Genomic DNA, 14,641 nt, shown 5'->3' on the forward strand with positions numbered 1-14,641 from the left:
ATGTTATACATACGAAAATGGTGGAATTTACTCGTACAATATCGAAATGTTTAATAATTTATTAAATACAAAGAAATTTAATAATGTAAAAAATATTTTGAATAATGATACAGCTAAGGGTTAATAACCTCTTGAAAAATCAATCCGTCAACTCGAGAATTCGCGTGTTCTTCGACCCCCGTTGTCCGAACGCGGTGAAACTTTCGAAAATTCCTATTGGACCGGTCAGACAATAAAAATGTTTAAAGCGCGTTTTTCGCAGGGGGATGTGTCGGCCCCATAAAAAGAGGCCAATTTCGGTGGAGTCGGACGAACCGGACGCCGGAGTTTTGCTTTCGCTGCTCTGCGACAGAGGAGCCCGCGCCGTTCATCGTACGTGCCGATTCCAGATCGTTCCTCGTACTTTGAGGAGCCGTGGTGGTACGGCGCGGCGCGACGCAGGTATATTGAATCCGCTGCGAAACTTATGTTTGTTTTATTCATGCCGATTGCCAGCCGCGCGGGACCACCAATCATTATGGGTTATCGATGCTGTTCGACGCCGCGACTCATGGATATGCAAAAATCACCCTCACCGCGACCAGATATTGGCCGGGATAAAAAATTCGGTGTTTGACGAGCCGTCCGGAGTGAACGGGAGGGTGGGGGGTGGGGGGACAGAGGGGGATTCAGCCTCGAAATTCGTTCTCGTGTCGCGCCGTCTATCCCCCCTCCCCCTCTCGTGCCCCATCCCCCAATCCCCGTTGCTCTTGTATTTAGTCGTTCGATGAATCGAATGGAGAAATTTTTCCGGTTTCTCTCTCTCTCTCTCTCTCTCTCTTTCTGTCTCTTCTCTCCGAGCCAACCACCGTCGTTCCAGGTAGGGGAAGAGGGAGGGGGCACGTTTAAATGAACTTTCAGAATCGACGAATTCTTTTTTTTTTTCGTTGTTTTTCTGTTTGGTCTTTCTTGTGTATACGTGTGTGCGCACGGCCGCGGTTTTTTTTTCGCATTTTCCGGTCAGATACCGGTCGAACCGAGAGATATGGAGAGTCGGACGGGGTAAACGAGGGGCGAGAACGGTGAAGGGGAACGCGAGGGTGAATCCATTCGAGCAGACCAGAAGTATTCGGGAAAATTGATTGACCGAGTCGCGGATATTTAGATCCGTGATATTTTCGCTAATGGATGGACCGACGCGAATTCGCCGAAAGAATTTCCAGCGTGGATAGCGCGCAACGCCGGCTTCGAACTCTTCCCGTCCCGTTTTTTTAATTTGTTTATGCACTCTTGTCCCTAAGTAACCGGGACCGCTCGAATGAACGGGCAACGGCGCGCGGCGTGCTCTAATGAAAGACCCGACAGATTTTTTTGGTGGCGGGGAATCAATATTATAGTTCGACCCGTTTCACGGGGCTCCGTGACGTTTCGCTGTTAGTATTTCGTCGTCTTTATCAGTTCGACGCTGGACGAAAACGCTTTGAACGCTCTGTACAGACCGGAAGTCCGGGGGGCAAATATTGAATCGTTTGGTAAGTATAATCGTTTTTCAGTTTATCGCTTTTCCCTTCGACGCATTCTATTCCCGTGTTTCCCCCCGCCATGACGGACGATTACCTTCATCAAATTTATCGTTCTATCGTTTTAACGACGAGTGCGCTCCGAGGACGAATTACTTTAATTACTATAATCGCCTATTTAACCCCGGGGCGAACCCGCACCGGCCGGATAAGAGTGAAATGTGCCGTCGGATCGGGAAACGGGCACAGTCCCCGAAGCCGGGCGAAGGGTTAAGGGTCGGGGCTCTCGAAATAAATGTGCCGGATCAACGGGTGTCCAATGAAATGTAAAAGCGAGAGGATTCTTGTCCCGGCCGGGCAATAACGCGGCCCCGGGCCTCCAGTAACGAAGTAACGACAATGGATTATTGCCATAAAGGCAATATCCTGTCATCTGTTTCTGGCTGCCGCAAACGAGACGGACCTACATTTTCTCCGGGCGGCTATCTCGCCGGCAATATATCACGAAATATCGACAATCGTGACGTCTCGCGCAATTAGGACGACGTCCGCGTCCTTCGTGATGCGTTACACTTTTCTAATAACTCTGTCTTTGCCTGTCCCTTCCTCTGCCTTGCCATTCCTCCCTGAAATGGGATTTGGAACACATTCTCCCTCACTTTTATTTTGGATCTCCCCTTTTTTCTATGTTTTTCAGTCGAAAAGCATTTTAAAACCCTCCACTTTCTACTCTCTCAGGATACTACTCACTCGGCTAGCTTTCTACTCTCCTACGTTCTAAGGTCCCTACATCTAAATAACCTACTTTCTAAGGTCACTAATCACACAGCCAGCTTTCTAATCTCTCAGGTCTCTAGCCTACCAGCTCATACTCTCTCAGTTCTCTACTCTCTGAGCTCTCTACTCTCTCAGTTCTCTACTCTCCAAGCACTCTACTCTCTCAGTTTTTTACTGTCTCAGGGCACTACTAACTCAACTAGCTTTCTACTCTCTCAGGCCTCCACTCACTCAACCTCCTACTCTCGCAGGTCACTACTCACACAGCTACTTTTCTAAACTCTCGGGACTCTACTCTCTCAGTTCTCCACTCTTTCAGCTCTATACCCTCTCAGCTCCCTACTCTCTCAGCTCTCTACTCTCTCAGCTTTCTACTCTCTCAGTTTTTTACTGTCTCAGGACACTACTAACTCAGCTAGCTTTCTACTCTTTCAGGCCTCTGATCACTCAATCTCCTACTCTCTCAGGTCTCTACTCTTTCATCTCTATACTCTCTCAGCTCTCTACTCTCTCAGCTCTCTACACTCCAAGCTCTCTACTCTTTGAGCTTTCTACTGTCTCAGGGCACTACTCACTCAGCTAGCTTCCTATTCTCACAGGCCTCTACTCACTCAACCTCCTACTCTCTCAGGTCTCTACTCACACAGCCAGCTTTCTAATCTCTCAGGTATCTACTCCTTCAACTCTATACTCTCTCAGCTCTCTACTCTCTCAGCTTTCTACTCTCTCAGGTCACTACTCAATCAACCTCTTACTCTCTCAGGTCACTACTCACACAGCTAGCTTTCTAATCTCTCAGGTCTCTTCACTCTCAGCTTTCTACTCTCTGAACTCTCTACTCTCTCAGCTCTCTACTCTCTCAGCTTTCTACTCTCGCAGCTTTCTACTGTCTCAGGACACTACTCACTCAGCTAGCTTCCTATTCTCTCAGGCCTCTACTCACTCAACCTCCTACTCTCTCAGGTCACTACTCACACAGCCAACTTTCTAATCTCTCAGGTCTCTACTCCTTCAACTCTATACTCTCTCAGCTCTCTACTCTCTCAGCTTTCTACTCTCTCAGGTCACTACTCAATCAACCTCTTACTCTCTCAGGTCACTACTCACACAGCTAGCTTTCTAATCTCTCAGGTCTCTTCACTCTCAGCTTTCTACTCTCTGAACTCTCTACTCTCTCAGCTCTCTACTCTCTCAGCTTTCTACTCTCTCAGCTTTCTACTGTCTCAGGACACTACTCACTCAGCTAGCTTTCTATTCTCTCAGGCCTCTACTCACTCAACCTTCTACTTTCTAAGGTCATGTCTCTACTCCTTCAGCTCTATACTCTCTCAGCTCTCTACTTTCTCAGCTCGCTACACTCTCAGCTTTCCTGCAGTCTTCTTTCGTTCATTAAAAGAAGTAGAAGGTAACAATGAGTTAGAAAAAGTTGCTCGATGTTGCTTCAGCGTGGATCTAGCATAATATCCAGTGTAAAATGATTTGGAAATCCTTTTCATTACCGGTCCGCCGTTGTCTGGCAAGCAGGACAACGCTTTAATGAATCCAATTCCCGCGCCGCAAGAAGATCCTTCCGCCTCTCTCGAAAATGGAGTTTGAAACTCTTCGAAATTTGTGTACGACGAAGCAACAACGGAGGCGTTGCGTCGCGGCGTCGCGACGCTTGTTCTCGTCGGGCGGATTTGTTTTGACAGCGAGGATACATTAGTAATGCAGATGAAGTTACGCGGACGGAATTTTTATGTGTTTTTCGCGGCTGTCGTCGGCCAATTTTTGGCTCGTTTTCAAGCCACGTTGCATCGTGCTGGAATCATCGGCCTTTGTTCGGTGATTTCAATAACACGAGTCCCATCGTCGTGGAACATTTAATTACTCGGGGACGGACCCGAGGATTTTTCGGCGAGACACGAGTCGTAATGAAAACTTATGCGAAGACGCATCGCTTTTCGAGTTTATCGTTGCTCGCCCTATTGAAAACGACCAGACATTTGAATCTCGCGGAATCCCGGAGACCCCGTAACTTTCTTAAACCGCCGTTGATCCCGACTATATTTACGAGAAATAAAAGTTTAGCGTTCTCCGTTTGCTTTAATAGACACGTTAAATTCGCTTCGCCGCTCCGGATGTCAAAATTTACTGTTCGAGGAAGAATGATTCCGCGAATACGCATTGCCCATTCGTAGCCGCCTTTTCCGACGGCATTTGCAAAATTAAATTTTTATTTGTGCCAGTGTACTCCCCGAGCCGCGAATATACAAGCGAGAATCAAACACAAATATTTCGCGTATATTACAATCGAACACGCGGAAAAGCTTTTTCCCGAGCGTCGAGCACGCAGAGTTTCATTCAATTTCATTCACGAAATTCGAATGCGGCGTTTCCCGGAGGGTTAAACGTTTCGAAGACCCTAGAAAAATATCGGCGGTCGACGCACAACGGTTCCCGCAAACGACGAAAATGAACATTTCAAAACGCGCGCTCCGTCTAATTGGGAAAGCTACTCAGCCAATTGCCTCTCGATTAATCGATTAGAGGGCGATTCGCGAAAGTAAATGGTTCGTGGCTCGCGTAAATAATTCGTCGACATCGATCCCGTCCAGCCGATAGATAAAATTCCGAGAATAAAAAAACGGTCCCGTTTAGTTCAACACCGCGATGCATAAAATATAGTTACTCCGATAATCCAACGGACAGCACATTTTCGCTTGGACAGTTTCACAGATCTTCGCACCGAATGAAGAACTGAAATTATAATGAACACATTACGAAACAATATCCTGCAAATTGAGCCGCTCGCGTTGACATACAAAACAAAATATTTTGATATCGATAATCCAAGGATTCTAAGGCGTGGAACAGAATATTTTCGATAAATTTACAAAACTTCGCGCTAAGTAAAAAATTGAAAATATAATGGACACATCGCCATGCGAAACGATATCCTGCAAATCGAGGAGCTCGCGTGGACATACAAAATAAAATGCAATATTTTGATTCCGTTAATCTAAAGCATGGAACAGAATATTTTCGATAAATTATTAAAGTTGAAAATGTAATTAGCATATTACTATGCGAAACAATATCCTGCGAATTGAGAAGCTGGCGTTGACATACAGAACAAAATATTTTGATATCGATAATCCAAGGATTTTGAGGCGTGGAACAGGATATTTTCGATAAATTTGCAGAACTTCGCGCTAAGTAAAAAATTGAAAATATAATGGACACATCGCCATGCGAAACGATATCCTGCAAATCGAGGAGCTCGCGTGGACATACAAAATAAAATGCAATATTTTGATTCCGTTAATCTAAAGCATGGAACAGAATATTTTCGATAAATTATTAAAGTTGAAAATGTAATTAGCATATTACTATGCGAAACAATATCCTGCGAATTGAGAAGCTCGCGTCGATATACAAAGTTAAATAAAATATGTTTGTCTCGGTAATCTAACGCGTGAAGCAGAGTGCTATCATTTCAATATATATGCAAAACTTCACACCGAGTGAAAAACTCGGAATAAAATGGACTATTTACCGTTGGTGGCTATTACCCGATCCTGCGAATCGCAGAGCTCCGCTCCTCGTTCTATTAATAGCGTGCGAGAACGAGAGAGAGAGAGAGAGAGAGAGAGAGAGAGAGAGAGAGAAGGAGAGGAAAAAAATAATTTTCATCAGAACGCGCCACTGTGGCCTGATCGCGTTTATTCGATAAGCGAGTTCAAGTTTGTCCGGGACACTGCGGTCCCCTGTTAATTTTATCGTTCCCCGATAACATCTGATAACATCTGAAAGCTCTCTCGCTAGCATTGGCAACATTTTGCCAGCGTGGCGTGGCACGAGGCAAAGCGAGGCGAGGCGAGGCGAGGCGAGGGTCGAACGGCGACAAATGGGCCGAGCCTTATCGGCCTTGATCGCTTATTAAGTAAATTCCACGCGGGCCCGGCCAATTATCAATTACGATGGAGTTTGCGCTCGTTTGATTCATGATTGTTTCGCGTGACACGCCGGCCGCGACACGGCTTCGAATTAAAGCTGCGCGGTTACACGCTCGCGGCCGTAAATGTTAACGCGACGATTGCCACGGTGGTCACCGATCACCGGCGCTAACAAATTGTTTTGCTGGCTCCCTCTATCGTTCGCTCCCGGTAGCCGAAAAGTCGCATTTTCCCCGAAATACTTTTTTTTTTTTTGTTTCATTCCCGCAGTCAAAACCAACGGAAAACAACGGCCGAAAATTTCTGCGGTTTTATTCGTCGATCTTCGCCGAATACAATAGAAATTCTACAGTACACGCGGAATTGTGATTTTTATCCGCGGTAACAGCGATGGTTGAATTTTCCGTACAAATTTTAAACTGTGCTCGGTTTGAAAGTTTCAGAGGTACCGGGCAGCTATTAGTCAGACAGAACTGTAACGTCTGATTGCTTCTAATAAGCGTGATGTGCCGTGGTTTATTTTCTACGAAGAAGCACAGGTAAAAGTTTCAGCGGCGCCGGATGGTAATTGGTCGGACGTAAAGTCTACACAATTAACGTTTATCTACGGACGTACAATTATCTGTGATAAAAGGAACGCCTCGTAATATAGTTCTTATAGACGCGTACATCGACATAGAAGTTTCAGTAGTGCAGATGTAGCAATGATCAGACTGGTCTCTGTACAAAAGAACAATTGAATGGGATTCGATTCAATAAAATGTGTTCTATGTATTCGAAACCCTGTTTGAGAATCTATCAGTAGTGCAGCTTAACCATTGGCCAGACGGAGCTCAGGACCCGTAAGGTTCAATTCTACTAGACGCGGTAGAGTCCTAGTCTCGCGGTAGTTTACACGCCAGTATTTTAAGTAGTCCAGGTCTGTCGTTGGTCAGACCGTGTAAAATTAAAATTTATTCGCCGACATCTAATTACCCGCGACGAATGGAACGCGCGCGCCGTATTTTGTCTACAGACATAGAATGTTCAATAGCGGCGGTTTGCGGTTGGCCGGGCGCGGACTTTCGCGGAATCAAGATTTATCCGACGACAGCTAATTACTTTGGATAAATGGAACGACAGGGGTTACGGGTTAACTGGTCGAAGGGGAGAATGGTGTTCGAATGGGATCGGTCCGAGCCGGGCTCCATACCGAACATGCTCCTCGCTCGTGGCAGATTCCCCGCGCTGGAAGGACATCACAGGAATCGTTCCCGCAGCGTTCCCGAGCGTTCGTCGTCACCGCACAGGAAACGGAGGAAACGCAATACCAACCGGGCCGGCATTATGAAGTCACCGTTCGCGGTGTGTACGTGGCCGTCTGCGCGTGTAACTCGGCAAAGAATGCGACCACGAAAGCGAAACGCGGCCGTCCTCCCTCTTTCTCTCTCTCTCTCTCTCTCTCTCTCTCTCTCTGGTTTCCTCTCTTCTCCTCTCTTCTCTGCTCCCGGCGTATAGAACTGCGGAGCAGACAAATGTCGATGGCGAGCAACAAGTGTCGAGGGTGGCGGTCTTTACTTCTGACAATGAGTACAAAATCTGGCTGACTCGAATACGGGGCGAGCAAGCAGCCCCGGCAGTGTGCCGGGGACTCGTCACAAAGCCCCGGCTACATTCACAATTAGCGATCACGCGAATTCGGCTCTCCTTTTCATTCAACGGCCGTGCCAGCAGCAAGCACACGCCCGCGTACGCGTCGCATAATCCCGCGGACACCCGACTTACAACACGCCCGGTCACACATTTGACAAATTCGCCCAGCTACAATTCCAGGTTTCACCTGACCAAAATCATGACTTCTGTACTAAGTATTAGGGGGGGGGCCATAAGTAATCAATTATTTTGAAATCTAAAACGAACTTTGTAGGAAATTCAAGTCCTTATTTCTTAATTTATTATATAATCTCCATCATTATCAAGGACAGTTTGCCATCTTTCCTGCAAATTTTCAACCCCCCTCTTATAGAAATCCAGGGTTCGAGAAGCAAAATATGACTCAAGGTGCCTCCTTACATCTTCTACAGAATGTTTTATTTCTTAAATAATGCTCCAGAGATCTGAAAAGTTCAGAGGGAGCAATATCCGGTGAGTACGGGGGGTGCGGTAAAACTTCCCATTGAAAGTGGCTTAACTCCATTTTTGGTAAGGAAAGACATATCATTCACTTAATAATTCCTATCATTTTAATAGGAACTGTAAATTTAACTCTTCTAGATACATTTAAGCAGTATGACACATTGGTATACTGTATGTATATTTTTAATTTTATTGAAACACAAACCCTTAAATATCTCAAATTAAGTATAAGTGGACTTAGGCCACTTTAAAAATAAACGGCTCATATATATATCTGTATACGCGTCCCGTAAACCTAGTGTTAAGGGTCGTTTCCTGAGCACCGTCTGACCAATAATCAATCTCTACTACTGTAGATCGTATCGTTATGCATTCTAGATATCAGGAATGATTACCCGTTCAACAGAAACGTGAAATCCCAAGATTACATTTTATTCCGCGCATCGAATGGCAGAAACAAAAAAGCATTATACCGCCAATTTGCACCGCAGCTCGATCGGAGGTACGCGTATCTGATATAGCATTTTGAACCATTTTTCCCGGGAATTTCGCGCAGCTCTGTCAATTTGTACGGGAAATTAACGCCGATTCGTGTTTACCAGATGGAAAACTAAACACGGGCGTCGATCGATTAAAACCCGCTCTTTTTTTCCCGGTGGTCGCACGTTTTTTTTTTTTACTCTCGTCTGCACGCGTGGCACGGGTGCGTGTGTGCGTGAGTGTATGCGTTTGTTCTGTTTCATTTTTCCTTTCGGGCGTTGTTTAACGGTCGGTTAGCCAGCCGCGAATAAATCAGGAGAGAGTACAGGCTCGGTTTGTGCGTCGGCCGACGCGGCACGGCGCACGGTTTCATTCGAGCGATTATTTCACATTTCATTTGACGGAAGATTCGTCGGCCCTCGTAAAATTACACGGTACCTTTATTCGATAAGTTTTTCACATTTCATTTGACGCAAGATTCATCGCGCCCTCGTAAACTTCACCCCCGCGGAACCTTTGCCTCGATAACTCTTCCCCTCGCGTTTTATTTGCTGCTACGTTCTTCAACTTTCCCACCATTCCACGATCCTCTAAGAAGTTGCGCGAGATTATGTTACCCCCCTCGCGTCATCCCTTAACCCCCGGAGATCCTCGTTTTTCTTCAAAAGTATCCGACGTCCGCATCGACGATTCGAATTTCCCGCACGAAAGGTAATTATCCAATGGTTCCTGATTGATTCCTTGTTCTATTTTGATACGAATTCGGACACGAGCTTTCACGCTGACCTAATAACATCGACAAGGCACAAATCTTCGAAAAACTCTACTTCCGGTTCCTAGATTCGGTTTTTATTCGATTCCACCCAGGACCAGGAATTTGAATTTAAAAGCGTATTTAAGTTGAACATCCTCCTCGCGTTTCTCCGAGTATTTTCAAGATCCCGGAATCTACGGTAGACATTTTTCCATATATTCTGGCCCTTTAGGAGAAGGAATCCTTAAAGTGCCGGCTGAATCGAGTCGTGTAGAATTAATCTGTTCTTTCGGTGCACGAGAAAATACTCGTTCAACCTTGCACCAGTTCGACGATTTTGTACTTGTTTTCGCAAAATTTTTAATATTGTTCGTTCTTTTATTACTAGACTGCTGATTTTATACATTCATGACAGAAATGGATAACCGCAATTTAAACCAGTGGACATATTAAAAAGATTTAAGGATATCAGCGTATCGGTTTCAACTTAATAAAATAATTAAAAGAAGAAATAAACTTTTATTTCGCTCCTGCGTCTCGCAATCAATGCAAACATTTTGCGTAAAGATTCCAGGCTAAAGACTTCAGGCTGTTAAAAATTTAAGGCTACAGGCGAGGGGCTCTACGTACATGTTTACACACATCCATTCCTCATACATATTTTACAACGAAAAAATCAGAGTACATGTTCCTCGAACTAGAGGCAAATTGTACATAAATGTTCAAAAAGATTGTCCTCGTGGTTTCTTGAATAACGAATAGCGAGGATCGCCTGATAACACTTTGAGTGCCTACCCAGCAGTTTCAAAAATGCCATATAGTCAATCTACGAGAAGGAGAAAAAAATCGAAAAGTTGATGAATTACTCTAAGAATACTCTGTCGCCCAGCATTCGCAAATATTTCTTTATAAATATTAAATATGTCTTTATAAATCTAGACAAATAATCCCGTGTCCCATTTGCGGGGGGCGCGGCGCTGAAATTGTTAATTGGAAAGAAATCGAGCTACACCAATGTAATGAATGCAAAATCCGTTTATTTCACACACGCAATCGGCACCTTCCCCCAACGTAAACATGATTCTCCGGGCACCTGATGGGAAAATCTATGATCTGCCGAAATTCGATGCCCGTTTCCTCCGTGGTGGTGGTGGTGGTGGTGGTGGTGGTGGTGGTTGGTGTTTTGGGTGTAGGAAACATCCAGATCCACGAGGTGGTGGTCGGGCGCCTGGTCGTCGTCGACGTCGTCGAGGTCGTGCTAGATCGCGGGGCCCGTCTGCCATGACCCGAGTAGTGACCTATCCCGTAGGTATTTCCGGATTTGTCCTTGATAGGTCGCAACATGTCCTTGATAAACTTCAAAAGAAAACACTCCTCGGAGAAGAAGTGTCCCTCCGAGAAACACGTCAGCATGACGAGCAGAAGCCCCCAGCTCAGGCAAAAACGGTGAACTTGAAATCCCATTTCTGGAACAGCCGTCCTCGAGCGGATTTCCTTCTGCGAACGAGAAGAAATTAACCGGAGACGTGGCGGACGGGAACGAAAAGAATCATTTCTCGACGCGTCTCCGCGGATCTCTACGCTTTCCGAGAAAGATCAAACGGCTTCGAAGACAAGCTCTCCAACTAAATTTTCAGAATGCGTACAATTCACACAGATCTGCAAAACATACTTTCTAAACTTTCGATACGGGCCCACAGAAGAATGTTGCGAAAGGCAACTTTTAAAAGCGGTAGAAATAAGAGTAATTTTTAAGATAGAAGTAGGGTTAGGTTAGGAGAGGGGAACAAAATAAAGTACTACTACTACTGCTACTACTAGTATTTTCTATATAATTCCGACCAATTGCAATTTTTAGAAAATTTCCTTCTCGCGTTGTGTAGAAAAATAATTGTTCCGACTTCTCAAATAAATCCAAGTCGCATGGTCCAATATTACCCCTTTGCACTCGAAGCCATTTTAACTCGAAAACGAAACATTTCTTCCGACCTAGAATATTTCCCTTCTATAGATTTTTTTGTTCAGGTTATACATACAAAAATGGTGCAATTTACTCGTACAGTACTGAAGTGTTTAGTAATTTATTAAATACAAAGAAATTTAATAAAGTCAAATATATTTTGATTAATGTTACAGCAATTTTTAGTAGCGCCTTACAGTCGCCATTCGAGTGCTAAGGGTTAAAAATATTATTGTCTTTTTTAGAGACTCTGTGACTTGCAACTTAATTGACGCAATTACCGCAACCCTTTCGGAAAACAGAGAAGCTCGAAAAGCAGCCTGACAACACTGGAGCTCGCGACTCGTCAAAATGACGGGATACTAATTTTTTATCCTTCGAGCATCGAAACTGTAACAACGCATTCACGGAGAATATTCGATAAATTCATTTTTTTTTTTTGGACGTATGTACATAGGGTAAATACAGTCTTCTTATTTTCACGGTGTTGTGCATTGTAGTCGCTTTTACTGGTGCACCGGTTCTACTGTCACAAACGAGAGTACAAATAGACAACAATACCAGCATGGACAAATAGGATAGAATAATATTTGAAAAGCTCTCGGTATGACAAACACAGACAGACATTTAAAGAGTCAACAACGGAAACAGTTGTTCCACAGCGTGTGACTTGTAAAAATTCTCCCATAAATCTAACACAAACCAAATTTTCGACTCACTGACGCCAAACGCTACCAAGCACGAAGAGCGACTAGTGTATGTTGCTTTCTAAAAATAACAAGATTGAATTTATTCCGACTCTCTTCAATAATTCTCCATGGAAGCGTTTTCATAGTTTCATTAACACTAGATTTACAGGACGATTCACGAGATTTACGAGATTAGAGTTTTAGTTTATGATTATTTAGATTGTAAAGATGCATCTAGGAGAAATTATTCAACAAATTTATTTCATATAGGGTATATATAAAAATGGCGAAAAATTTGGATAGTCACATTCTCGTTATTTTCACAAAGTACTGTAAAATAATTATTGAGATTGCAAAGATGCATCTAGGAGAAATTATTCAACAAATTTATTTCATATAGGGTATATATAAAAATGGCGAAAAATTTGGATAGTCACATTCTCGTTATTTTCACAAAGTACTGTAAAATGATTATTGAGATTGCAAAGATGCATCTAGGAGAAATTATTCAACAAATTTATTTCATATAGGGTATATATAAAAATGGCGAAAACTTTGGATAGTCACATTCTCGTTATTTTCACAAAGTACTGTAAAATAATTATTGAGATTGTAAGGATCCATCTAGGAGAAATTATTCAACTTTATTTCTTAGGGTATATATAAAAATGGCGAAAAATTTGGACAGTCACATTCCCGTTATTTTCACAAAGTACTGTAAAATAGTTTAGTGCTCCGTAAACCTAGCGTTAATTGTAAAAAAAGGGAACTGATCATTTCACCGTGGCAGGTTTACCGTTAAACGGCGACGTCTCAGCATAGACAAAATTAATAAAAATGCCACAATGTCTCCAGAGGAAACTGTTCCCTTCTGACCCTCTGCTTTCCGAACAACGTGACGAACAGAAACCGAATCTTCGACTCACCAGGCTTGAATTTCTCAAAAAAGAAAAACGAACGAAGTCTGTTGTAACTCCTGTAGGAGAAGCAGCAACTGTTCCCCCGATGATTCTCTACTTTTCTGAACGACGTGGGTCGTTCTCGTCGTAAAAGTCGCGTTCCTCGTTGGCTGTCGATCCGGCGCTTTTAATTCCAGCTGGGAAGTGCTCGGCGGTCGTCCAACAATTATTCAAAGATTTATTGCCCGGCACGGGAGCAACTGTGTATTTTTTCTCTTTCTTCGGGTTCTCACCGGCGTGTCCCCCGACGTCGACGACACCGTCGCGTATCCCGTACGATCCCCTCGAGACTATAAGACCCGCTTCGCCATAACTTTTCACCGGCTACAATGAAATAAAGCCGCACCTACGGAACGTGGGACACCGGAGCTCGGTTCACGGCCGAACTAGTCCGTATAAATACCACAATTACTCTGCTAGACGGAACGACGACAGAGCCTGCGAGAGAATACCCTCGGTCTTTCTTTCGTCACTATATTTCTCTTTCTCTCTCTCTCTCTCTCTCTCTCTTACTCTTCTTTTATACTATTCGGGCCAAGAGTGCAGACCCGCTATCTCCGGCCTAGAATTTATATCGGGACAAATGTTTTACCAGATATCTCCGTCTCTCTCTCTCTCTCCCTCTCTCTGTCCCGGATCCGATCGTCATTATCTGCCGACGAGTCCGTTCGATTTCGTGTGTACCCGATGCTGGACCCGACCAACAGATCGCTCGACCTTCCACAAACGCGAAAACATCGTTCGCATTAGACCTTGCAATTAAACCGCGCAGCTTCGCTGGGATTTTTATGGGATTAGAAGGAACTGGGGCGGAAGCAAAATCTTCTTTGATCTGTTCCGGGGTCGATCTTGGTCCAGGGAAGACGACGTTCTTGTTAAACCTGGTTGCGGAAGGTCAGGCTTTCTTTAAATCAGAGCTGTTCAGCGTCTGCCCGTACGGGCAGCGATTTTCTTGCCCTTGGTAGAACGGCGGGCACGAAGCCACGCCCCTGCGGGCAAGACTGCGTGTGTGTTTGTCACAGCTTCGTGGCCAGCTACGGTTGTGCTACAGCGTACCCCCACTCCGCTAAGTCACTTGCCCGTAGCTTTGCCCGCGGAGCATCGGCGGGCGCCATTGCCCGCTAATAGGCATGTTGATCAGCTCTGCTTTAACACGTTAACCATGTCAGTCACATATGACTGACAGTGACATTTTTATTGTGACATATCCAGATAAACCGAATTTTATTAAGATCTTTAGAATTCAAAAGGGTTAAGACAACATGCTCTACAATACATTTAGAATTTCTAGTTTCGCTTTCATTAGTTAAATTACTCTGATTTTGTAAGAATCTCTGGAAATGATCATTGGCACTTAACGTGTTAACACTAAACCTACCACGGTCAAAATGACCGGTTTTCTATTTCGATGTTATCGTAATTATAAAAACGTTTTCGTAGGAAATTAGTAAATTAACTTCTTTATTGAAG

General features: G+C 44.3%; 1 protein-coding gene and 1 long non-coding RNA gene across 3 annotated transcripts; one reads left to right on the forward strand and one right to left on the reverse strand.

The window, feature by feature from the left end:
* Positions 1 to 10,580: 10,580 nt before the first annotated feature.
* LOC143354125 (uncharacterized) lies at positions 10,581 to 13,735 on the reverse strand. Of its 2 annotated transcripts, none has more exons than XM_076787907.1 (2): positions 13,135 to 13,735; positions 10,581 to 11,060 (listed from the first exon to the last, which is right to left on the reverse strand). In XM_076787907.1, the coding sequence occupies exon 2, from the start codon at positions 11,025 to 11,027 to the stop codon at positions 10,605 to 10,607; it is 423 nt and encodes a 140-aa protein (XP_076644022.1). In that variant the 5' UTR covers positions 11,028 to 11,060; positions 13,135 to 13,735; the 3' UTR covers positions 10,581 to 10,604. The 2 variants fall into 2 exon arrangements, with proteins under 2 accessions (XP_076644022.1, XP_076644021.1); XM_076787906.1 differs by having other exon boundaries at positions 13,139 to 13,730.
* On the forward strand, positions 11,067 to 13,166 carry LOC143354127 (uncharacterized). Its single transcript, XR_013082277.1, has 2 exons — positions 11,067 to 12,655; positions 12,960 to 13,166. It is a non-coding gene; the product is annotated as an uncharacterized LOC143354127 (long non-coding RNA).
* Positions 13,736 to 14,641: the final 906 nt, after the last annotated feature.

The sequence above is a fragment of the Halictus rubicundus genome, chromosome 5, assembly GCF_050948215.1.
Source record: "Halictus rubicundus isolate RS-2024b chromosome 5, iyHalRubi1_principal, whole genome shotgun sequence".
Lineage (NCBI taxonomy): Eukaryota > Metazoa > Arthropoda > Insecta > Hymenoptera > Halictidae > Halictus > Halictus rubicundus.